Source organism: Falco peregrinus, chromosome 5 (genome assembly GCF_023634155.1).
Source record: "Falco peregrinus isolate bFalPer1 chromosome 5, bFalPer1.pri, whole genome shotgun sequence".
NCBI classification, from domain to species: Eukaryota; Metazoa; Chordata; class Aves; order Falconiformes; family Falconidae; genus Falco; species Falco peregrinus.
Genome location: NC_073725.1, coordinates 113,878,616 through 113,905,023, shown reverse-complemented (window position 1 = coordinate 113,905,023; position 26,408 = coordinate 113,878,616). Strand labels below are relative to the sequence as shown.

Sequence of the window (26,408 nt, the reverse complement as noted above, 5' to 3'; positions counted from 1 at the left end):
CATTTCACTTCCACTGTAGTTAGTAATTTTGAAGAGTGAACAGACTTAATCTGCTTACATTTGACATATGGAAACATTATTCAAGTTTAATTGCCCGTGTATTTCTTAAGTGACTAAGCATCCGTTTGTTGCATACCCTTCATCCCTTGGCTTCCTTCTCCTTCTTGGTCTTCTGCCTCTGCTACTGTTGTGTTCTGATTCCAAAATGTTTTTCCTTCGGTCTCCGTTTCACCACTGTGACATTATATTTGCACTGTAGCTTTAGGTCACGTTACATTACTGAGGGCTTCCTGTAGGAACAGCTTAGCACAGCGTACTTCCAGGCAAGCTCGATACTCATATTAAATGACCAAAGGAAAAATCTTAGACAAAGTACTTGAATAAAATTCACTTTTATGGTATCTTAGAAGTGAAAAAGCGCATATTGGAGAAAGAAGTATGTTAATGATCGCAATAAATCTTTAGTCATCCGTATTTTAGTGGTGTTATCCCATGCAAGTACAGTGGAGATTTTCTAGTGGGTCTTATTAAGACTGAATGTTTTGGTAACCTTTCTATTTAAATGAAGATAATTGCAACAATTTGTGGCGTTTTGCTTAAATTTATTATAAGAATGCATAAAATGGTGTAATACAGCGGCTTGTTTACCTGGAAATCCCTTCTTGGGTCAATCTGTGTATTCAAAATACTTAGTAAAGCTTCTGAAAGCACTGCTCAGCAATGTTGCAAAGTAAGTCTGAAGTTGTTTAGCAATAGACTAAAAGTATTCATTTCAATACTTTGGTTTTTTTAATCTCTCAAAACAGTAGTTTGGGAACTTAATGGTGTTTTACAAAGGAAGCCTAAATGAAAAGGAAAGAAGGAATAAAATGTTGAAGGTGCACAAGCCATGAAATCAAACCACCTAAAACACAACACTATGTAAAAACTCAGCCTGTTGATTTCACCATTCTTTACCAAACATAGCAAATCACTAAGGTACAACTTCTGACCATACTTCACCAAACAAAATAGCCAAAGCAGTCTTTTTACAGAAATCCACATATCTTAGGATTGGTTTTTACAGGAAATTAGTTATATATTGACTCATTGCAGATGAAATACCGTTGTGTCTTGCAGGTAATAGTTTACCTGAGTAAGAGAACTTTGAGATAGAAAGCTGTTATTTTGTTTTTATCATCATCGTATATCTTCAAAGAAAACAAAACTTAGATGTTTATATATGCTGTCTGTAATACGCCAAAGAAAATGTTTGGAGATCCTTCACAGTTAAATGTTGTGTGAACAGTGTGCTTGTGCTGATTATATGACACATCTGCTAGCAGTAGATTGGGGCGTGTGGGAGATGCCTATTGAAACCTTCACTTCCAGCAGGCGGGCAGAAACCGTACAGTTCAGTAGTTAATATGTGTCCTTACAAGATTTTATGATGTTGCTTACAGCTTTTATACGCCTTTTAAAAAAGTCAATCCCTATATTAAACTATTTAATCCTTTGTTCTGCTCCATTCTGAAGAATAAATTATTATACAGCATACCTATATTACTGAAGAAAATAGAGTACTTTCTTTTTACTTTTTTTTTTTTTAATGCATCACAGAATAGCCCAGGGGAAAGTGGAAAGTAATTGCGTGAAGAATAAATAATGACTTGCCAGTCATCTGTAATCACTTCTTACCACCAGCCTAGTCTTATAAGAAAGGACTGTTCAGTTCAAGGAAGATGTTAGAATTTCTTTCAAGTTTTATTGAAATTGTTCTTTAAAACAAAATTATTAACTACTCTTTATCAAATTTTTTGCCACTTTAGAGAAAGAATATATTATTAAAATCTGGAGTGGAATATTAAAAATGCTTCTTTTCTTTGAACTCGGACATTAAAAAAAATAAATCTTCAAGAGACTGAACTCCTTTCTAGGGAAACAGAGATCTATTTAAGTAACCGCTTACTATGATAGACATTCATATCAAAGGTATTACTGAAACTGCTTTATCAACATTGTCTCTGAAGTGGTAATTTCTGACTATCTAGAAGCTTTCAAATAACTCCTAACTGAATATTTTGAAGTTTTGAGAAAGTCTAATTAGTCCCTGAAATGGGCAGCATGATCCTGATCCTATATAGCATAAAAATCTAGCAAACTGTATGTTGTAGAAATGAATGGGGCTCAAGGACTGGTATTTGTATCTTTTTAAAAGCTGTTGGTACCATTTAAAATGTTGTAAATTCAGTTAATCGAATAAGACAGGACCAAGCTGAAAGTTTAGTTATATTCTTCTTTTCTAAAATCTGATCATGTGGAGGGTTTATCAGGGACACCGTTTGATCTATTGTGTTTAAGAATTTCTGTCAATAGAAATAAAAATTTATGACATAAACTTGAGCTTCTATTTTTACATTTAATGTTTTTATACTGAAACAATATTAAGAAATACACTACTACCTTACTTCAGTATGTAATATACTGTATCTTATTTATAGTAGTAAGAAGGGTTTAAATCAGAAATAAGCAGACCTGTTAGTAGTAGAGAATAAATAAAGCTGTATTTCTAGAGGTGGGGGTTGCCGGGTAAAAGTTTGGGTGTTTATTTGATCTTCTGTGGTTTAAGAACAACACTGCAATAGGATCTTATGCATGAAAATGCATGTGGTGATAGCTGTCTCGTATTGATATAGTTGTTTTCAAGATGAACATGTTCCAAATGTGAATCTTCATTTTCCTCCTCTTCACTGTGGTCATGATCATCATCATTGATGTGAGTCCTGCAGATGCGTTCTGGAGGGACTGTCCTGTGACATTGTGGAAGGAATTACGTTAATTACTCAAAATAACTCATAACTTCATAATATATATCAGAGATACACATCAGAGAAACAGAGATGCTGTTTCTTTAGAAATTTGAAAATGTTACCTTAATCACTACATTAATTTTCCTCAATAATGTATTTACTGAGGACTTTTGTAAGTCATTGCTTTTAAAATTCTCTCCTTGCATTGTTTTCCTATTTTTGTCATAGACTTAATTTTTCCTGAGGAAGGTATTGCCACATGTTGCTGAATGAAAACTGTCTGTCTAACACACTTAAGATCCTCTCTCTTGTTCCTTTGCTTTCTGAACAGCCCAGAGGAGCTAGGGAGCATGCTAACATCACAGTGGGGCTGCCTGAAGCCTGCTGAGAGGTGACTTTGCAGTGGCCAGCAGCAGCTGACAACTCCTTCCACTTGTTCTGTGAGCGGTTTGGGCTCTGGACCAGGAGCAGAAGCAGCTGGTACTTTGCTGTACCCAGCAGGTTATAGATGCCCCAGCAGACACGTGGCCCAAGCAGTATTACAAATTAATATCCTGGAGACAACTCATGCGCAGCATCTCTGTGAGCTTTTTTAAGGACTACAGGGAAGGCTGAAACCTCGCTTTTCACTTATCACATGCAGAAATACTGCAGTAGAAAGCTCAGGATTTAGCTCCTCCTTCAGATTTTTTTTTTATTTTTGATTTACTTAAAAGGTTCTTAAAGCATGTCTTGTGACATTTATTTTAATGCTGTTAACGTAACAAAGGGCTCGGAAATTACCTGATTTTATTATTGTTCAGTCTTAGAAAACGTAATTTTCTCATTTCATCAATTCCAAATGGTACAGACTTTAATTCATTGTGATCCAAAAATAACTCTCTGAGAGAGCGGTATGCTCCAAAAAATGATACTGGATCTATTCCATCATCAGTAAGTTTGTTAAAGGACAGGTAGAGATACTCCAGCCCTGGCTTCATGTGACCAAAGACATATCCTGGAATTCTTTCAATCTGATTTCCTATAAGTATCAGATGTAGTAAAGATTTTGGCAGATAGGAGGGAACATGATATAACTTATTATAAGAGAGATCAATCGATTCCAAGTTCCTGCATTAAAGGAAAAAAAAAAATAGGATGAAAACATTATAGCATATTGTGTTGTTTAATGCCACGTTCTGTACAAAATAAAACTTAATAGGATTACAGGGAAACTAAATTTCACAGGGAAATTTGTTTCTGTTTATGGAACAGAATGTATTTTATGGGACATGGTCATGCATAATTACTTTGGGAATAGAAAGAATTTAAGTCATTAATTTTCAATCAAGCACAACGATTGTGTTGATGGGAAGAAATCTGCAGTAGTGAGTACAGAGAGAAGGCTGAATAGGAGAAACCCAAGGGATTAATTTGTGATTGGTAAGTGTTGCTGAATTGCAATAACAAGTTAGCTGGAAAACACATAATAAGCTTGGGACTTCAGAGATTATCCCATTGACATGGATTTTTGTTCTAAAGCCCATTGGAAATTGAGTTGTTCTGTGAACCACTCCTTTAGAATCATTCCAATGTGCCTCACATCCAGGGATGAGAGAAGCTGTTAGTGACTGTGGGTGTTTTCAGATTAAGCAGTTCACAAATCCAGGAATCGGCTGCTAGGACTGCAGCTGCCAGGTTATGGCAAGGTATCCTGCGTAGCTCAGGAAATATTTTACCAGAAGGATCAAAAGCAGTATCTTCTTTTGCTGCTTTCATTCTCTTTGCTTGCTCTGCTTATATTCTACCCTTACACAATGCAGCTACACAGTCTTCCCTTCATCTTATTTATTTTTATAATGTTTAATCTAATGGGAGATAAGGCTAGGACAATATTAAATTATTTTAAAATTACCTGTGAGATAATTGTCTGTTAATACCAAATTATCGTATAATTGTATGAAGTATTATTGATAATTGATGTTCATTTTTTTGATTGGATTATCAGAAAAAATGTTTAGACTTTTATGTTAATGTGGTCCAGATCTGAAGTGTAAGATCTTTTTGTTTAAAAGCCAACTCTGAATACTTCCTAGCTTATACAATTTAAGCAAAGGAAATTAAGACAAATTTGCTATGGAAAACAAGCAGATCAAAAGATAATTACGATTTCAAGTTAAAAGTAGTGAAGTGCAAATATTTCATTATCTGACTCGCTAATAACAGAGAAAAATAAAACAATACTATTTAAAATGACTTGTACTTACTCTTGGTTTATCCAAGCCAAAGGTGCTATTCTGTGCTCTTCTAATTTGTTATGCTTTAGCACAATGACATTTATGTTTCTTGTATGGTTAAAGCAGATTTCTGACACTTCTTCAATTTGATTATGTTCAAGGTATAACTCCTGTAAGTGCATTTGGAAAGAAAATTTGTGAAAGCAAAATATGCTGTTCTTTGGCATTGCAAATTCAAAGTGTAGCTATTACGTGTCCTCCATATTACCTGATATATCTGTTAATTTATGAATCTGAGAGTATGTTTGTAGCTGTAGTGTGACTTTCAGAAACACGGTTTTTCAAAGCAATTGTTTTCTTTTCTCATTTGTGAGAAATTCAGATTGCTTTGAAAGATCAAATATAAAAATAATTGTATTAGTATTCTGGCCTGAAGTTGTATGGTGTAAGAGTATATAATGTGAGAGTGACGAGGTGACAAGACATTATTTTTTTTTTTTTTTTGTCTGGAGAAGCTATTAGTGAGAAAAATACTGAAGAGTCTTACTTTCTTAATGTTTTTCCTGGGCTTTTGTGAGCTTTGAAACTTTCAAATTTTTAGGAATATAAAAATGTTAACATTGTACAAAATTTGATGTTGTGAATCTGCAAATATCAAAACGCTGTGTTTTCTACAGAGTAAGTTTCTGATAATGGCTTGTAATGTAGGATAAATATGACATGAAATAACAATAGGGCAAAGACTAAAGTATTTGCAGTACCCAAAACAGAATTCGGGGCTTGTCGAGGAAGGTTTTGGGAAAAGAGAAAAGCAGCCTCATAGCCTGAAAATCATTGTGAATTTATTAGGTGTAGGATTAATATTAAAATTTCCCAAAGCATATGAAGTGTAGTAAAATTTGCCAGGTGTTCACTGTTTCATCAAGGAGGGATGAAGTGAAAACGAAAAATGTAACATATGGGTGAATGGGTAGTGGAGAACATCAGGCTAAAGTAAAGTTGCAGGCAGTAGCTGCAGAATAAGCTGTTACAGAAAAGGTGCTGTTGGTTTTGCTACATTTCATTTGCTTTTTCTTGATCCCATGGAAAGACAGAATCAAGAGAGATGGTGAAATTAATAGGTAGCAAGAATTATTTTTTAAGACTGAGGTAAGCAGAGAATGAAACTAGACAGATTTAGAAGGAGGAAAAGGATACCTTCCTGATAGCATCACTAAAAATACCAAACCAAACTACTGCAACAAATTACATTCAAGTACTGAGCAGGGAAGTGGGATGGGAAACTACCAAAAGAAAAAGATTAAAAATCGAGCAATGAGTAAACTGTTCAGGGAAGAGGAACAGACGTCCTGTTCAAACGCTGCCCCCCACCCCAAATGAGGCACAATTCAGCAAAGGTTTGGGAATCCAGGGAAGTTGAAACCAGCCAAAAAAAGGAAGAGGATGGTTAGATATAGGCACCTCTCTCTTTCAGACTAGACAATCTTGGTTCCTTTAGTTTTTCTTTATAAAACAGGTTTTCTAGATCTTTCATTTTTCTTGTTCCTGCTTTTTGAACTTTACTTTGGTGGTAACTCAGCGTTCACAACGTCTTTGCACTAAGATTTCTGTATTAGGACTGTTATGTGCATGGTGTATAACTGAACAGGCAGAAGTTGCAGCCTGTAGTATTTTGTGAGACTGTACTAGATAAATTCAGACTTAAAAGATAGCATTTTGGAAGGAGTTGATATATAAGTAGATTTCTAGAAATTATAATTTAGGAATAAGAATTATTAGTGTTTTTGGAAAAAAAATTCTATAAAATTAAAATCTATTTCTACCTGATGATAGTGAGGCAGTAGGAATGTCAGGAAATGTCAGGAAAAATGAAGATTTCTTGGTTAGTTTTTGTTTGTTGGTTTTTTGTTGTGGGTTTTTGGTTTTGTGTTTTACTTCTTGTTGTTTTGTTTTTACCTCAAGAGTGGCAGGAAGACCTTGTGGGATAATTCTAAATTTATTTCTTCCCAGTCGCAAATAAGAGAGACTTTTCAAAGGATAAAAGGCCAAAGGACTGACGTTTGCTTCACTAAGTTTATTTCCTTCTAATTCCAGGGTGACCAAGTTCTTTAAATCTGGGGAGAAAAAGCTGTCATTAACTAACAGAAATTCCATCTGGTATCTCGTTAAAATGCATGTTTAAAATTTAGCAGTCTTAAACATTATTCAGATCAGTTCATGGCGATGAAGAAATATAGTGATTTTCATTTATTATTTCATAATCATGGAATTGTATTGTTTATTAGTTTGTAGAACTTTCAGAGGTTGCCTAGAGCTTTGTGTATAGCTTTCTCTTCCACTTGGAAGGAAAAGGCGGCGGCTGTACAGCTCGTGGCTACTGCTGCCATTTAGGCCTTATAACTTCACGGTTATCTGCAGGTGATGTCTGGAATGCTGTGTGGGTGCTGAACTTTCTGCTGTTTCCCAAGGATCTCTGTGGGTCTCCAGCCGCTTCTGTGAAAACGTTCCTTTTCCTTTGGGCATGTACCTTCCCCTCCCTGCCTTACTCCTTTCAACCACCTGTGCCGTGGTGAGAACCCTTCGCAGGTTGTACTGTTCCTCCTCCTCAGCTCTCCAAATGCAGGTCACAGAGGAAACCAGTGTTGATCATATATGTAAGCAGAAAATGCTATTTCACAATACTAAGTTCTTCATCATAAATAATCCAAATAACTTTTTTATTTTTAACAGAAGTTTTGAATCGTTTCTCCTAGAAGTGTTGTTTGATAATTTTAAACTAAAAGGCTCTTGCAGCCCTTGGCCTAAGTTTTCTTTGTCTTAGCTCAAGCATTTCTATCTCTCCATAGTGAGTTGGATCACTAAACTGATCCAGTTTCAGTGGACCCTCTTGGCAGGAGAGGAAAGGTTCAGACAGTCAGTCAGTCAGTCATACGACACGGATGGTGCCCTTCCTTCCCCTGCCCCTTTTTTTTGTATCAGCCCACATTTAGCTTGGCTTAAAGGATCATGGGTAACTCAAATTATATTCGGCTTTATTTTTCAGGCACATCAAATTATCTTCATTTTCATTACATTTAGAAAATAATGAATTATAGTTTCACCTCACATAAAGCAATCAAGTTATGGATCAGGATAGTAGGTATCTTCAACATCCGTCTCTACTTAGTAACCTTAAATGTAAGCTTCTTTGGGAGAGTAGCAGTTGCGTAACATGGGAAAATGTAATTTTAAAAAACTGTCAGGCAAATCTTTCAGCTTTTGTTGCCTTTTGAAAACATGAGGCTTAAAAGCTAGCAGTTAGGTTTCTGGTTATATCAAACCACATGCATTTGGTTCAACATTCTACTTTTCAAATTTATTTTAATCTTTTCATATGATCAAGATTAGTTTCCAAATACCTTGTAAGACATCTTCATCAATGGCATGAAGGTGGTTGTCATTTATTTTTATTTCTTCCAAAGCTGATGGCAGTTCAGAGGGAATATGTACCAGCATATTTCCATCCAAATACAAACGTTTTAACTTTTTCAGGATCTTAACCAAAGGGATGAAGAAAAGAACTTAGATTATGCTTAAGCATGTAGTGTGATCATAGTTAATGTTTTCTTAAACATGCTTTTTGAAGATTTTTAGCAGCAGTGCGCTAGCATCCAATGTTTTGAATAATTTTTTCCCCTCCTATCTGGTTTCTAATCAATTGGTTTCTTTATGATAAATATTAATAAAGTTGGCAGGTAATGTAATGTGTTCAATCAAGCTCTTCCAGTTACACATCAGCTTTCCACAGTTATCCTGCAGCTCTCCAGTCATAACTAGTTGTAGTACTGCTGCTGGCTTTGAGTCGTGTAGGTAATACCTTACTACACTACTGCAGTATTTAGGAGTTCAAAGCACATACATTTGTGGATTATGCGTTTATACTCTTCATTTGTGAGCAAATTGAGGGTTTTCTGTAGGTCAGCAAATTTACTTAAGCATAATGACAGCAACTTTTTCAGTGACCTAGGATTTTTACAACTTCAGCCAGCTTAAAAAATTGGTATGAAAAACTGCCATAGCTTGATTTTGATAAACGCACATGCAGTAGTAAGCATTTCTTAAAAAGATGGAATTTTTTTAGCAGTGGATCTGCTGAAGCCTGCTTTCCTGTAGTTTTGTCTTAACTGCCTGGCATGATGTAAGCCTCACAAAATTTTATTTCATGACTGAGGCACCTTCCTGGGTTTGTCTTTTCCATCCACTTTGATTTCATAAGAGCTGCAGGAACTGAAGTCCTTTGAAATGGGCCAAAGCTGGTTATGTTATGTTATGTGGAGGGAGGTGGTACACAGAGCCCTGCAAGAGGGCTGATTTGTGTATGGCAGGACACAAAATTAAAGGCGTAATGTGGTAATTCAATTTGTTGTTCATATGCTTTTTGTATTCATCTTACCTGAAAAAGCAAGGCCTTGATGCCTTACTTCCACACTTGAATTGCCACCTATACATGCTTGCTTGCGTGAGAAAATATTATGGGACTATTCTGTCTTCAAGCAAGGAATATGCAGATGCACTTGAATAGCCCATTACCATGTAAATTCCCTTGCAAGAAAAAGACTGAATATAGAAAGTTTCTTGGACTGTTTTATGAGAAAGCTGTTCTTTTAGTAAGCAGCTATGCTTGAAGGTTTCTCATTCAACAGTAAGCATACAGCTGATTGCATGAATTGCTACTGAGTGGATTTTTACAGCAAGACCTGGCATAGGCAGATCTTTTGGGGAATCCAAGAGCATCAGCTTTGACAGAGCTAATGTAGTGAGAAAGATGATAAATACATTTACAGATGTTGAGCCTGAGGTTGTGCTAATGGAGTATGAGCTCTTCAATTCTGAAATCTCTCAACTGCAACTGGTAAAATATCAGAAAATTCTCTTATTGTTTAACGTTTAGTACTTGGTGAATGTAATTCAAAAATCTCTAGGTATTCTCAATTATCACAAGAGATTTCTTGAAATAGCCAGGTTTAACTTTTTGATATTTATACAAAGGTCACTCATACTAGGTACAAACTGTTTTAGATCCATAGACTGAAAAGAAGGAAAACCTTCCCTTTAAGCAATAACTAGTCATAGAATAGTAGAAAAGTTTGGGTTTCTTACTTTGAATGCTTGTGGACCTATGCCAGGAGAGGTAATATTATTTTTACTCAGATCGATCCATTCCAAATTAGGTATCCCATTGAATGCTTCATCTGAGATAGTAGTGATACTATTTCCTAGGACAGAATTCAAGAAAATAGTTTGAGTTATGAATTACAGTATGCATCTCAGTTGTGTAGTAATGTGCATGAAAAATATGTTACAAAAACAGTTGTATTGTGTACAATATTTTTGTAGATATATTCATAACAATATTTAAATACTAATAAGCAAATTAACATTTTTAATTTATTGTTTTAGAGGCTTAGCTATGAAATTCATTCTAATACATTTCTATGATAAAGAATGACAAAGTATATACTGTTGACTGCCTTTGAGAATGGGTAATGTTGCTGCATGAGAAAAACTGTGCAAAGTGGACCCATTGTTTACCTGTAAGGTCTAGACTTGTTAGATCTGGATCTGAGATGGGTGGTATTTGTGTAAGTTTGGCATTAATACAGCTTACTGTGGTGTCCGAGGTGGAACATCCAGCTGGCAAAGGAGGAGCTTCTATGGGTGGAACAGGAATTGGGAAATGAGATGGCATTCTGATGAAAGTACCATCATCTCCATCACTTTCGTATTGTGTTTCTTCTTCTTCTTCTGTAGCTTCCTTTCTTGAGATAAGCTGCTCTTCTCTGTGGTGGGATTTATGCTTCCGTCGATTTTTTTTGCCTTTCCTTTTTCTTTTCTTTTTATCCTTTTTATGACCATCTTTCCCTTTAAACTCTACCACTTCTGTTCTGAGTGGCTCATCTTTTTCTGTTTGAGTAGGTGATGATGACAATACATTGGCGTTGTCAAGGTCATTGGGTTCTGGAGAATCGCCAGACAATTCACTTATGTCATCCAGTGAAATAATACTTGAATCCAAAGAGGAGTCTAACAGAGGCAGTAAGAACAAAACAAAAAAAAAAGTTGTCTAAGAGGATATGAAACTGAAGTTTTAGTAAACATTATTCCCTTCATATAAATACGGTAACTATAGAAGAATAGTATTCCCCTTAGAATATGATTTGAAAGAATGAAAATATGGTCTTATATTGCTGCTTTTGATGGAAGAGACATACTTTGACTGAGAAATGATTGAGCCAGCCATGCAGAACAGGTTGTAGAAAGGTACAATTCATTGCAGCTCCAGAAAAATGGGGGAGGAAGGAATTAATATTGCTTTCATTATCTTCCTTTTTGAACTACTATATTAATTATTTTTTTCTGTTGATGGGGGTGTATAAAGAGGAAGAAGAATATGTGTGGGAGTGGGAGGAGGGTAACTTGAATAAAATTCACAAAGGTTAAGACTTGTTCTCCTGTGCAAGGGACTGTCAGGTCTAGAAGTGGCTGCAGGTGGGGAGCTCACCAGGGAAGTGTTAACTCCATCACCAAAATGCAGTCGTTCCTGGTATAGCAGGACAATTCAAATACAAGTTTGTTTCAATCAACATGACTTCTAGTTCTACAGTTAATTTCTGTGATGTCTCTGCTCAGTGTATTTCTGTTTGTCACATATGCACACACACACAAGGCTTAGTAATATTTTTCCGGTGAGAGGGGGTTACGTTTAGTACTTTGCAGACTTAGGGTATTGGAAGTGGCAGAAGGAAATTACATTTGATCTTTATCGCCTCCATTCTCTTACTGAAGATACTGGTTTTGTTTACATTTTTATGAAGAAGCAAGATTGTAGTTCTGTTGTTCCTCTTGTGAGTTGACTTTCTTCTTTTGATTTATATCAAATAGCTGCATATGGTTTTACACTCCTAATAAAGATTTACCAGTCTGTAAAGTGTGTGATGTTTGTATGTATGTCTAATACATTAATAATGGATAGCAATCATTGATCCTCTGTGAATGGAATTGGGATATAAAATGTGACCAGGTGTTCTTTCATTGTACGTTTATCAGAAATTTTATAAGAGGAAGAGGGAAGAAGCAGAGAGGGGAAAACAGAAGTATAACTATCTTTACTATTGCATACTTCACATCTTCTTTCCTTTAAATACTATATCAAATTCATCTAACAGCCAGTGTACTCTAAGAAACTGAAGTCAACTTGAGTAGAAATTATGAAGACCTGCTCTTACCGTGTTATTCAGGACTCGTTTTCTCTATAGAAGGATAATGTGTACCTTGTAATCCTTGATACCATTAAACGTAGAGTTTGTTAGCTTTTGCATGAGGTAGTTTTACAATAGTAAAAATATTATGGTGTACTGTACCAGTATCAGAACAAACTGGGCAGCATTCTCCTGCAGGTATAATAGTTTTGGGACATTTCAAAGGGTGGCACATGGTTGTGTCACATAACACTTCTCCTTTTGAACAGAGACAGGTAATGCAGGGCTTGGGAGACCAGACAGCTTTATCATACATCATCATCCCGTTAGCTATGCAGTGCCCCTTCTTTCCTAAGAAAGGAAACCAGAAAATTGGAGACAAATAGCTTAGACTGAAATAAAACCAACAGTGTTTATTTAAAACTTTGGAAAGAAACACTACTATTTTGTTCTCATTTTGAAAATATGTAAAATACACCTTATTGTAAGTATCCTATTATTATTCCCTTTTTTCCATAGCTGTGTTTTCTTCAGCTTATTAGTAGTCTCCAATCCCTACTTGGTTCTTGGCCTTTCAGCTGTGAAGGCAGTCAAGGGGGAAGCAATTCACATACACCATTAATGTATATGTAGCTGTTACCTGCTTACAGCTTCACAGTGAAAACTGAGTGGAAGTTCCCTGTCCCTCTGATTGTCTGCACCTTCTTTTTCAGCAGTCATCGTAATAGTTCATTTCCCCCTCTTCCTAGCTAGCTGATGAGGACACTTACCAGCTTCGTCTTCTGGAAAAAACTCTTGAATTATTCAAGTTTAGACATATTCCTAAAATGGGAGAAATAAATCTAGATTGTGAGTTTCTGAGGGTCTTTTGCATGGCAGCTCTTGTTTCCTTTCCATCCTTAGAAATGGAAAGCAGAAATCACAGATCTCAATGAAAGCTGTGCATAGATCCAGTTGAGAAAGAAGCAAAAGTTTTTCTTTATCACAATGATATTAAAATAAATCATGCAGAACTTGAGAATATCTTTTCCCAGACCCCCTTCTGTTTCTTGTGCACTAGACCTCTTTTCTCATATCTCGGAAAGTTGTGTTAAGGCTCAGTGGAACTGTGAAGGTGACAGTATTCTCTTTATAGTGACTATTTATAGGCTTAATGGAAGTAAAGTCCACTCTCTAATGACTGGTAAGATGGCAAACATCTCCTGTTCCCTATAACTTGCTTTATCTAAAAAACCCTCTTTACTAGGAAAGTAGCAAGGTAGAACAACTTGTGCTAATAAATACTCAATCTCCAAAGTTTCTGGACATGAATCTACAAAACCCTGAGATTTCCCCAGGGTACTAGTTGAAATTTTCAGAAAGAAATGTAGAGGACATTTATTTTGTAAGCTATACTCAGATATTCGGTAGGCAAGTTGTTTGGAGAGTGTAAAGACTTGGGAAGGAAACTATTCCAAGTCTCTCTTTCCTTCCAATGATGGAGTCTTATCACAGCAAAAGTTTCCCTGGGCAGTGTTTTTTCAGACTCCAGAATAAACATAGCACTTTAGCATGATGTGCTCTGTGTGTGTGTGTGTGTGTGTGTGTTTGAAGAGAATGAAAGCCAAGGTTGAGATTCTTCATCCCATGCAAATCTTTTCCTATGATTGAGCATACCTATGACTCTGGCAAGAAACCATATTCCCTACACATCTTCCTTTTCCTTTTTCTAATTCAAGTAAGGATGAGTTGCTGAAATACTCGTTTCAAGCTGAAGCCCCACTTCTAAGTTACTTTTTTCTTTGCTGCATATACATAACAAACATTTCCTCTTTTCCTATTCGGTTTGACTTTCAGATTAAGATTGTCTAGTACAGTGGAAATCTCAGCTGAATCTACATGCAGGAGACTTTCATTTGCAATAGATGTTCCCTCCAAAGACAAATTGTTTGCAGGTTTGTTTTCCCACAGCCCGCCCTGGTCCATGCCTGGTTGTTCAGTTTTAAGAAGAGTCAGGATAGTCTCTAAATGTCCTGACAAGACTACTATAAATACTTGGTTTGAAATGTCTCTGGAATTAATATTTGACTCAAAATCAGGCATTTTGCAAAGTCATTCAAGGCAGTCCTACTTTCAGCTTCATAATAAAGGCATTCCTTTGCCCTTCTATTTAAAGACCACTGGATACAAATCAGTTTTCTAGAATAAAAATTAATTATCAGCGTCATCATCTTTGGATGCTTCTCTGTATTCCTTATATTATACCTTTAGTTACTCTCAGGATGCAAAGAGGGACAAATTAATTTTTTTCATAGTTGCATATTGTTTTTTCAAATGTCCAGGATATGTGTGCCTCATTTCAGCCACAGAAAGTTGTGCTCTGATCAACTCGAGCCATGTTAACTGAAGGAGGAGATGAGTTAGCCCAGGCCAAATGTTAGCTGGCTGTAAGTGCCTCGTCATTCTACCCAGGTAGCTGTAATCCAGCTGTTTGCTGGATCCTGACTTCTGGTTTTTATGTGCTTGCCAGAAAGCCACAATATTTCTTTTAAATAATCTCCAAAGGAAACACAAAAAGAACACTACACTGTCTCATGTTAAACAATAAACGTCAGCTGTTCCAGAGGAACTTATCTGGCTTGAGATGGAAATTCTTCTGTGCTTCCTTAAATTCTTTGTTTTGTTTTAGCTACTAGACTGTATCTCAGGTCATTGGAAAACTGGTCTGAATAAGCATAAAGATACAGGTTATCAGGCCTTGGCCTCTGCAGACAACTTTAACGAATTATCCTGTTTTCTCTGTATGTAACAGTTGTATGAAAAGACAGGACAAGTGTGTGCGATCAGAGGCAGAGCGGTGCCCTTTTATTGCATTGCAAACTGCTGTTTGGCACTGTTGGAGGTCACATAACCCCTGTGAGACAGAGTATCGTTGTGGTGCTCCTTAAACTTTCTATCCACTGAATCACTTCAGTATGATGCTAGAAGCAGGGAGCAGTGAGGTTTAAGAGACATTAGAAATAGAGCAGCCGCATACATCCTATTCTGCACTGCGTGACGGGCTGGCTGTGCTCTGTAGAGGACAAACAACTGCATATTATGTCACGGTGAACTGTTTGATTTAATTTAAATAGTTCACGTAATTTTTATATGGAGGAAGGAGATATGTCTGATCGCTGCTAAACCTCTTTAATTGCTAATTTTTATCCAGCATGTATCTGTAAATTGTTTTTTTTAGGCTACCGAGAGCAATATAAGTAGCTAGGAGAATGAAAATTAAGTTTTGGAGATTGCATTTTCTTCTGTTCTGAAGCATGATTAATAATAGTGTTCTATTATTTAACAGGCTCTGCTTTTTCCAAATCTGACATTGACTTGGAAAAATTTTGAACTTTAAAAGCTAGACTAAAAAATACCTTGTGGTTGAAGTCTTTGGCAGATGAGCACAGGACTTTTAACCTTTGGAAATATGGTGTAAATTCAGCATGAAGTTCCAAATAAAATGAGTTCAGCGGTTTTAGCTCAGCTTTTGGATGCAAATCTAGATAGAAAGAAACAAACGAGGCGGGGAGGCGGGGAGAACCATGCATTATTTCAGCATGACTGATGGTCTCTGACAGAGACTGGAATATCTTACATGAAGTGTATGCTATTTGTGTGGTATTTTCCTCTGTTTAATTTTAAAAATATTTTTAAATTAAAGGTTTGACAGTAGTATGTATTATGAGAATAATATTGTGGTATACACTAGAAATGTTATAGTCATGAGTTTTGCTGGTTTTTCCCATTTAAACCTCTTACTTAAAATACTTGATTTGAAATGGCTCAGCCTTTCTGAAAGTAAGGTCTCACAACAAATAGTAATTGTTAAGAAAATGTGACTACAATATGTTTTGCCATTTGAGACCTGTTAACCTAGTGGTTGTGTCTCTTGCATAACACACTAAAAGCTAAACGTTTTGCTTATAAAAATAGGTTAATAGCATTTTATGTAGAACAGTGGTAATCAGGGTATTCTTATTTCATTCATAAAATTGCATATTATGATTTTATTTGGTGTGTGATCTCTTGGTGCTGGAATGGAAGCATCTGTGTCTTTACATTTATTAACTATAGAGTAGACATGACCCTCTGTTGATTCCTCACAACATCACAGTGTCTTGTCTTCAATCTTTGAACCTCTTTCTATGAACAGAAATGAAGTGTTATAACGTCTCAGTAGTTTTCAGTTGGTTAATAACTGGGATTTCAAAATTGAAAAATACTGATAGTTGTATGCAGAAGTTGTCTTTAGAATGGATGTCTGATTTTTAGACTTGTGAATCTTAATTTCCTGCTTTATGAGTTGTAATTTCCCATTTGTGACACTGAACATAAAATCACCAGCATCCTGAAGCACGAGTTTACTCTTCCTTTACTGCACTAAGGACCAAAGCGACACTTAACCACTATCAGTTCTCAATCCCCGTCTAATCTGGTGTTCTTTGAGGAGACTGTAGAGGCACCTGTTACTAATTACCAAGGCAGGTTTCAGTAAATATCAATGACATTATGCTTTTTGTTTGTTTCTTAAAACATTTAATCCTCTTCCCTACCTCTCCTTCAAAACCCATCAAATATCTATTAATGCAGCAACGTCAAAAACTCTAGATCACCAAAAAGGCAAGTTTTATATAAATCATACTATTGAACTTCTTTTAAAGAAATTTGGGTTCTCAATATAGATGGAGCATAGGAGTGATCTTGTGTTGAATGGGTGGGTTTTTCTCTCTCAGCTTACTTTTCCATCATAAAGGTCTTGTTTGTATAAGTTTCATACTGCAAAACTATTACCATGTGTTACTAATTTATTTACAAAATAAAGAATTATTCTGAAATATTCCGTGTAGACAGAGTTTGAATGCTGTTTTTCAAAAATGCAACCAAAAAAAATAATCCATTCTACGGAACACTGCTGTTATTGGTGTTAGGACCTCAGTGAATGTTAATTGACTTAGGAGATATATTAGGCAAGAAATTCTTCAAAATGGCCTTCAAACTTAATACACATTTGAAGTTATGAAAATATCCCAACTAAATTTTTATTAAGATAAAATGAGAACACAGAAAATATTAGTTACCTGGCAAAGCAGGATCTTCTATAAGGCTTAAGCATAGACAATTAAAAAGCTTCATATGCTAACCACAAAATTAGTATAAAATGCAAGAAAAGTAGGTTAGCAAAAAGGTGAGTTTTATTTCAATATGTGTTGCAAGTAGAGCTAAAATAAAGGTTTCATGAGTTTATAGGTTTCATTTGAAATCAAGAGAAAGATCAGCCCACTCTAAGTAGTAGAGGGACTTTTTTCTTACCTGGTAGGACACTGTAACTAGACTCATGTTCACCCAAACCGATGAGAGAGTCAAACACTCCCATAACACCGTCATCAACATTAAGAAGAGGTATGCTGGGTGCTACAGCAGCAGGAGCTGGAGGCTTCATCCTTGGCTGTCTCGGGGACCTGTGCCCTGCTGAGGAGCTCCTTCTCGGTCCTCTGTAGTGCATCCTTCTCCTTTGCCTCCTGACAAGTGCACTCGTTTCATTTTGAGAAAAATCAATGCACAGAGAGACAAGCAGGAAATAATAGACTAATGATATAGCCTGCATGTTTTTGTGTGTCTCGGAAGGTATCCTGGAATGGGAAAAAAAAGGAAAATTAGATACCTAGAGAACTTTTAAGATTGTCAGTCATGTGGTGCACTTTTGAAAGCAAGTGGACCAGTACCTTGTAGGTCAATATAACCAAGCTTCCTCTTGCAAAAAAATTATTGTATTTGAGCTAAACGAAGCAATTGTAGTTTAGTGGTTCTTCACCCTTCCAGGCAATAGTCAAATTCAAATAAGTGCTAGCTTTGTATTTGGGGTTACATTTAAAAAGGTAGGTTAGATTTTCAGTGCCGCCAGGCATTTGCAGTTTAGTAATTTTACTGCTTCCAGCAAGGGAGCTTTTGAGAGCTATAAATTGTTTCTTGATTGCTAATATTTCTTCCAGGTTGTGTAACTTCTGAACATGGGAATGGCAAAGTAACAGAAAAATGCCCAGTTAATTTCAGAAATGATGCTCCAATTGCTTTTTGTTTGTCATTTCTGTGCAAGGTATTTTTCATCATAGATGAGATGTTGCATTAGTTCCCATTTCTAGCCATCCTCCTCTTTAACGGAATCTTTTTGGTTCTGCAGTAGAGGAGACCTTTTGGAAGTTTAACCACAATACTGCTTCTTGCGACATCCTGCATCTGCTTTTCTAGTTTTTGTTAAGCATAGATTTTCTAAAAAGGTTGATTTGTAACGTGTTGTATTTTGCATTTACTTTCTGCAAAATTAACAATGACTATATATCTTGAGCCTTCCTATGCTTCTGACAGAAAAATTACGTTTACTGTCACCAATAGGTGGCATTCCAAAACAGAGCAGGCAAGGTTCAGGAGTACGCATGGAAAGCATATCCAGCAGTGGCTCTATCAGTGTAGTAATAAGGCTATGCATGTCCAAAGGTACTAACCATTTGTCGTAGCTCTGTTGCGTAATTCTTTCAAAAAGGAAACGCTCTTCTCCTGTGGCCTGTTTTAACTGAGCCAGTAGTTAGAAGCCACTAGTATTCTTGTGATGTTGAGAATTAGTGAAGAACTTGAGAATTAGAGCGCTTGGTCTTTGTGCCCAAGACAAGGCTCAGAGCATGTCCATGGGTTTTCTCTAAGGACCCCCCCCTTGAAGGGATTAAAAAGTACTTTTTCTTAATGTTGACCATTTTGGCTTTATATGTAGTCTTTCACTTTGGAGTTAGTCTTGTTATAGTTATCATGCTGTTTTATTTCAGGAACTTGAGCTGTGTTTCTGCTTGAATCGGATTTTTTTTGAAAAAAGTTTGTGCATTGTGGTATTTTCTGATTTATATAATAGGTCAAGTTTTTGGTACAAGTTGCTTAGCTTTTCTTTAAGATAAGGCATGTTTATCATGCTTTCCACAGCTTAATTCTCATATTTTTTTATTCTAATATTTTTAAATGGCAGTAAATATGCTTGAAACACTTTTACTTCTTTCTAATATTGTAGTTTCTGGGTTCAACTATTTAAATTTTAAAATACTATAGGAAATACATGTATTAATTTGCAGAATTTTGTTAAGCTAAGGTAATGTTTTTATTTCCATATAAGGGGAGTTTGAGATGCAAGTGTCTCACACAAATCCTTGTAGCATCTCATGTAACAGCAGAGTTCTGAAATTAATCCAGATTTTAGTTTACTGCTTTCTACTCATTAGAAATCAGTTATTCCAAAATGCTACACAGACTCTATGCTGGCCTTTTATTGTCAGAAGTTACTGTTGGTGAACATACCAAATAGAGACAGAAGCTTGCACTCTTTGTGCATTGTACATACAGACAGCATTGATGATGTCTGTTCTTTTTCAGAAAGTGCTTGTTTCTTAGTACTTCAGCTTGCAGGACAAATGACCTAATGTTTTTGGTTTCTAAGTTACTTGCATGGTAATGACTGGCTCTGAAATTACACAGTACACTTCTGTTCTGCAGGTTTGAATGAAACACACAAAGAGCCCTTAGGGAAAACTGAATATACAAAGAAAAGTCTTGAACATATGTATTCATTCTCTTGAGTTAGTGACATCTTAATTATGGTCACATTTTTTTAGTATGCTTTATAATAATGCTATAGCTATGTAGTTACAATGCTGCTACATTACATTTGGGCTTTTTGTAACATTTAACCATTTCTTCCTGTGACCAGAGGCATATAATGGCAAGACTGAAATACTTTTCCATTCTCTATGAATGTATTTTTGAAAGTCAGGAACAATACAGGGTGAATGACATAACATGTACCATACAGGTGACGTCTCAGGGTTTTGCTGTTAACTGCAATATAGAGAAAACCGTATAGTAAATCAAAATTGTTTTAAAGTGAAACTTGTTTTCATAAAATACTTTACAGTTAAAAATTAAAACAAACAAACAAACAAAAAAACACAACAGGAAACACACACACACACAAATACTAAATCTTTATAAGCTAATCCTGTTCATATATATGAGTTCATATGCTACATTTTCACACCAAGTTAACTCTTCAGTACTGAAAGCTTAATACTGCTACTTTCAACCAAATGATGTTCCTTGCATGCAAAATACAGAACTGCATTTCTAAGCTTCTTTCCTTGGCTTATTTAATAAGTGCTGTCCCACATTTTAAGGCCCAAACTGTGAATGTCATTCAAGAAAAAGACCTTAAATGCATTGGGCCTTTACTGCCCATGACTGGAATCCTCAAATTATCTGTCAGGAAGTTATATCTAGTATAGTGCCAGCCAACATTTAATTTGGGGAAAATTTAACTTATTCTACTTATACAAGTTTTTAAATAAATTATTACATATCAAAATAAAATTATAGCTAATGTAATGAAATCATTATGTCTTTGTGTGGCCACATACTCTCAACATGGCTGTATTGCGATACCTTTTGTAAGTTTACCTGTAAATGTTTAGATCATGCATAGTATGTGTAAGCATCTTTATTACCTTTACTTCTATCACGTATAGTGTTCAGTAGCTTACAGCTTTCAAAACGTTTATTTTCAGTAACTTCAGTATCTGTCATTTTGTTATTATGTTAATGGAAATAGTTAATTTTTAAAGTAGTGACCCTTTAGAAATACCAGACTATCTGAATTTATTAAGTAATGTATCTTTATCTGTTCAGTCTTAATACAAACATGTTGCTAAGATGTCAAGGTTATTTCTCATGATACACAGGGGTTAAAGTGATTTGCCAATATTTTTCACATACTCTTCTTTAAATTTATTGCACAGAAATGAGTTACTTTTAGCCATACCAGCAAAACAAATGCACTTTCAGTTAAGTTTAAGCTTGAAGTGTGTGGCAAACATTCATACCAAACAAAAAGCAAATCAACTGGTATTGCATACTTTTATCTAGAAAAACATTCATGTTCAGTATTGTTAAATATAGCTAATATTATTTCATATACATTTGCAAAGTTAACATGTAGTTTAAGCCATTCAACACCATGCTTTAAGCAGTAATTTAAAATTTAAAACATTTTACCTTGTAATCTAACCTAACAGCAGATTCTGCTTGGTGTCATTTAGTCTCCAGTTGCAAATGAAACAAAATCACAGTGATATCTTTAAAACAAACAGAGAAACAGTAGGGATTGTTAAAACATGTTAGATGATTCCTTAGTTAAGTCTGAAATAGCTTCTTTCCCTGGGGACAAAGCGCTGTTCTGTTCTGTGTACAGAGAATCGGCTAACACTGTTACTCAGAGAACTAAAAAGCTCACTTGAGGAAAATGAAAAGCAGCACAATATGTTCGGTCCGTAGGCTGACAAGGCACAGCTGGAAATTCTCTTTCAATACTTACAGTTGCATAAGGAACAGGAAAACGGAGTGTTTTCAAAAGACACAAAAAACCCACGTATTTTATTCAGTTCTGGGTTACGTATTTGGAAATTTAGTTTCCATGTGGCATGATTTTAATGTGGATTTGCTATTTTACAGAAATAATACATTTTGGCAAGTGTAACCTTAACATAAAAACATTTATTAAAATTGGAACTTTTTTCTTCAATTCATATTTTTTTAATCCACTTCTGCCCATATAGCCTATAATCTATAAGCAGCAAACTTTTTTGTTGAAGTGTTAGCATGGAAAATTTACGTAAGTTGTAGCTTATGCATGGAAAATAAAATGACTGAAGCAGTTTCCCTTCATTTTTTTGTAAGGGTAATTACATCCTGAAACATGATCCTGAAGCAGGGCTGTGCAGAAGCTGCAGTGAAGTTAGTCATCCAAATATGAGAAGTGAGTCGGGGGGAAGCAAGGGAATAATGGTACGTTACCACAAGTCCTTCGTGTGCCAGCGGAGCAGTTTCCTTCATCCCCAGATTGGGCTTCTGCAGAGTGTCAGTGTTTGATGAGATGGCGAGTCTGCTGAGCTTCAGAAATGGCAAATTTACCTGGTAGATGGAGTTGTCTGAGTTCTTAAAAATTTCTCGTTTGCTTGAATTCATACTCTGAGTAATGTTTAGACAGATAGTCGTGGAATGGTATAACCGTTGAGTTAACCATAATTGTTAGCCGGTATGTGGGGGAAAGATACTGGGAAAACACATTGTCTCTCAAAATAGTCATTCAGTTTCTACTGTGCTTTGCTTTGCAAAGTCAAAAGAAGAAATACTAAACTTCTGTAGTTTATCTGGGGCTGTTTAAAAAAGAATGGAGATAGTTATTCTTAACAAATGGAGCTAGCATCTGAAATGAGATAGCTAGGTTCCCCACCTGTGCTAAAAGCATTGATTTGTAAAGGGTGAGTCAAACAATAGGACAACAGTTCTTCTAGCACAAGTGGGGAAAACCAATCACAAATTATATCATCTTCTCATGGTTATACATGTCAGGTAAAAGACTCCATGTATTTAAATGACGGTGTGTTTATTAGAGACAGAAGTGATAACACTCACTTCAGTGTATGTTTAGATGCAGCTTCTTATGCTGCCGACAGCTGTCTCAGGATCATCTTCTGAGAGTGTTCAGGCACACACCTCCAGAAAGCCTGCCTGGCTGGGACACGGCAGTGCCTGCTGGTAGGGCGGTAAGGTGGATCTGGCTCACACGAAGCCCTGGTTTAATAACCAGAGCATCTGCTTCGCATCTGGCATCTCTGATCACTGAATTCTAGTAAGTCTTTAGAGCTCAATTTTTTAGATTGTCACCTCTCTATTTTTTGAAAGGTCAACGTCTTCTAGCAGCTTTCCAGAACTGAGTGGGACACGGTCTTGTCTTCTCTGCTAGATCATACAGTGAGAATCCTACATCCTCTGAGCAGACTGAAGGATCTCGTAAGGTGTTACTGAATCAGTATTTAGACTTCTCTAGAACAGGTCCTTTAGCATGAGCAGTGAAGCACAAAAGCTTGCTAATTTTAAGGATCTGAGATGATCTGTTCATCTGTTTTATGTGTATTCCTGAGTTTTGCACAGTAAGCAATTGCTTGTAAGCACCCACCTCCTCTGTTAATGTTGCTGCTTCTAATATGTGAGTAAAAGTCCTGGAGGCATTATAGTTCTGGTGGTATCCATGTTTAGCCTTCCTTGTGGCCACCTTTAAATCACTGTTCTCCTTTAATAAGCATACCAAGATAAAGTTTCTCCTGTATGTATCTGGTGCCATCTGGCATTTCTGTTACACTCACTGAAGTAGAAATATCCAAACAAAAGCCTGTTGTACTAAACAACCTACTTTGTTCTTCTCCTTCATCCCTCTTGTTAACCTGGCTTTGTGTGTGTGTGTGTGATCTTAGTAGTACCTGCCATTAGCATGGAACAGAATGCCTGTGAGGCCCTTGCTTACCTTTTTCTCAACTTTCATTAAGGAAGAAACAAAGACAATCTGAGGGATGTGCAAAGACATAGCTCACTCTTTATGAAAATGACATTACACTTTCCTACAATGAACAATAATGCTTGAAAATTGTAGGAGCTGTTACAGTGAGTGTCCCATGGTTACCCGATATCTGAAGGGCTTGGGTGCTTTTTGAATTGTAAAAGAAATGTCTGAAAATGGGCGTCATCTGCTGCCTTCCAATAAGATTTAAATGCGTGTAAGTCTAACAATTAAATATGGGTTTAATATTGTTATTTACATTCAAATATTCCATGCAAACTTGCCGGTTGTAATAACTAAAGAAAAAATATTGTATATTCTGCTAAAACCTCAGACTGGGGTGGTCTTGCAAATTATTTCGATGTCTGAATGCAGTTCAGGTAATTTCTGTCTAAGTGAAAAACATTGCACTGTCCTCAGGGATCTAATATTTATTGTGTTTATGTGAATAATTCACTCTGAGAGCAGAGCAAGTTACCAGTATCTGCTTCGTCTCTCAGTATTGTTATGCCTGCCTATCCCATATGCATGGCTAGTCAGTGGAATGAGTTGTGCAATACGAATGTTATTGTCTGTTAAGATGCCTTAATGTGGAATGGTCTCCTTTGAGGAGAGAAGGGGCAAACAGTAAACAGCAGTGACTAATAATTAAAATAACTTGTTATTATTTTGTATCTTACGGCAAACTGCCACCAGAGCACTGCTGCTCAGTGTCTTGAGCAAGAGCCATAGGATGTGTGAAGTTAACGTGGGAGCGTGGAGCCTCTGGCATGGATTCTTCATAAAACAGAGGCTGATCTCTTTTTCTTACAGCTTGTTAGTTGAAGAGGCTTTCCCTCGTACTTTGCTGAAATTATCCAGTAGAAATTGTTCAAGGCAATCTTCTCATTTTTGAGAAGAGGACTTAGAATTTGCGTTGGCATTGGGCCTGTTTATAGTGGTTACAACGGATTTTTATAACCTCTCCAACTGTACCTATTAGATGAGAACCAATAGTGGAAATAGGCTTTTAAGCAATTTGATATGGTTGAAATGAATTTGTTTTCTCGTTCTTCCTCATAAGACGTTCTTTTCAAACACTGATCTAAATTTCACTTCTGTGGACATAAAGGTTCCCATGAGTTAAGGCAGCAACACTCCTGGACCCCTATACTGGTTTAAAGTATTTTTTTAAATTTTAGGTATTTCTACTAATTGTCATCAGCTCATTATTTCTGCTTGAGTTTCCTGATCTGTTACCACATTAAGTAGAAATGAAATAAAGAATTAGAACCCTTTCAGAACTATGCTGGGGAAGTGTGTAAGAGCAAGTCTGCTTTTCGAGCTAGCCCTACCGTACAAGTAACCTTTACCCGCGTATTGTGAAGCAGCCTAGTTATGGCAATATGGAGCGACAGTAGATGCTTTCTTCTGCTATCCCAACAGAACTTGTTCACCTCAGTGGGTAGCGTTAACTATAACCTTTTGAACCAAAAAGTGGAATTCATTAAGGAACAGTGCTCTTGGCACAGGATGAATTGATGCACAGACTTTAGCTAATGTATATATTCAACATATCCCCACAGAGTTTTGGAACTATATATAACATCAATAACATATGCTCTCCTCTGCATCTGTATGTTTGCATTCATTTCCTCAGACAGTAGTAACAGATAAAATTTGTCTGCTTGTGATATCTACTCCTATACCATGAGGGAATACATGAATATTTATGACGTAGAGAATAACATTTTTTGATCTTATGGAATTACTTCCAAAGTTTAAGTGGCAAAAGGAATCTTTTTTGCTGCTGCTCTTTCTTCATCCTCTAAGCTTAACTTTCTACACTGCTTCTCCACAACATCGAATTCTATTTTTTCTGAATTTCCTGGGGGCATCGGTAGCCTCGTTTCCTTTCACAGCAAGGAGAAGTATTAGTCAGTGTACAACAATACTACTGTTATTTTTCTTGTCATCAATTTTTCTTCTTCCTGTAGGAACGAATGGTCAGAGGAGAAACTTAGGCTCACTGTTGTGGCTCTGTTCTAAATCTCAGAGGGGGCTAAAATTAATGTATAAGTTAATATAATAGAAATCTGTGATGTTGAAAATGACTTACAGATTTTCAAATTCTGTCTGAAAGGCCACTTAAATGCATGGAGCATGCTGAAACAGAGGAGGAACAACATCTGTCAATCTGTTAATTGAAAATGCCTGAAGTGTAATACCTTAGTCATCAAAGCAAGCCAGCAGGCTGAAAGAATATAAGGAGGACATCTTAGAATATTTTTTTTTAAGCAAAGTTAAGAAGTCAGGCATCTGGGATTGGTCAGTTTAGGAGTGGAAATTTGAGAGATGATGTATGAGTATAGAAAGAAGTGTTGAAGTAACTTTTTATGATCACATCTTATAAAGACCATGAAACCTCATTTCTACATCATACCTTTTAAAAATGTAATGTTTTATGTGCATAATGGATAAACAAAGCACATGACTAGAACAGGAATAGCGCTCACTGAGCCAATTTAATGCTAGGTATAACCTAGCTTATCAGGGTAGAAGAAAGAATGCATTTATTTAAGACAGCTGCTACTAACGTACAGTACTGCTTAAATTGCCTTCTCAACTTGCTGTATGATGTGCTCAGGAGGTCATGCAGGTCATCTAGTCCAACCTGCTGCTCAAAGCAGTGTGAAGATTGAATTCAGAACAAGCTTCTGTTCAGTTGGGTTTAAAAGGCATC

General features: G+C 36.2%; 2 protein-coding genes across 5 annotated transcripts in view; one reads left to right on the top strand and one right to left on the bottom strand.

Annotated features, from left to right (window-relative positions):
• Positions 1–26,408, top strand: part of CENPP (centromere protein P) — a 151,513-nt gene that overhangs the window by 96,228 nt on the left and 28,877 nt on the right. For 2 of the 3 annotated variants that reach the window (XM_027792371.2, XM_027792364.2), the window contains exon 7: positions 22,027–22,134. The exons of the other annotated variant lie outside the window; for it this stretch is intronic. In XM_027792371.2, coding sequence (XP_027648172.1) covers positions 22,027–22,134 — 108 coding nt within the window. The remainder of the gene's footprint in view (positions 1–22,026; positions 22,135–26,408) is intronic. 3 annotated transcript variants of the gene reach the window in all.
• Positions 1,564–22,530, bottom strand: ECM2 (extracellular matrix protein 2). 2 transcript variants are annotated; one of them, XM_005229918.4, is made up of 11 exons: positions 22,144–22,530; positions 21,346–21,425; positions 17,575–17,894; positions 12,406–12,594; positions 10,577–11,068; positions 10,145–10,260; positions 8,404–8,539; positions 6,962–7,119; positions 5,036–5,175; positions 3,573–3,899; positions 1,564–2,789 (listed from the first exon to the last, which is right to left on the bottom strand). In XM_005229918.4, the coding sequence occupies exons 3-11, from the start codon at positions 17,867–17,869 to the stop codon at positions 2,585–2,587; spliced, it is 2,058 nt and encodes a 685-aa protein (XP_005229975.1). In that variant the 5' UTR covers positions 17,870–17,894; positions 21,346–21,425; positions 22,144–22,530; the 3' UTR covers positions 1,564–2,584. The 2 variants fall into 2 exon arrangements, with proteins under 2 accessions (XP_005229975.1, XP_027648155.1); XM_027792354.2 differs by lacking the exon at positions 22,144–22,530 and having other exon boundaries at positions 21,346–21,578.

Bases quoted from the DNA above. Each gene is read 5' to 3' on its own strand.
- ECM2 (XM_005229918.4), bottom strand. From the start codon at position 17,869: ATGCAGGCTATATCATTAGTCTATTATTTCCTGCTTGTCTCTCTGTGC. The intron at 12,595-17,574 runs GTAAGAAAAAAG...TTCCTTTCTTAG, and splicing joins TAGTTACAGTGTCCTACCAG to GAAAGAAGGGGCACTGCATA. The intron at 5,176-6,961 runs GTAAAAACAAAA...ATGCACTTACAG, and splicing joins GTCTTCCTGCCACTCTTGAG to GAGTTATACCTTGAACATAA.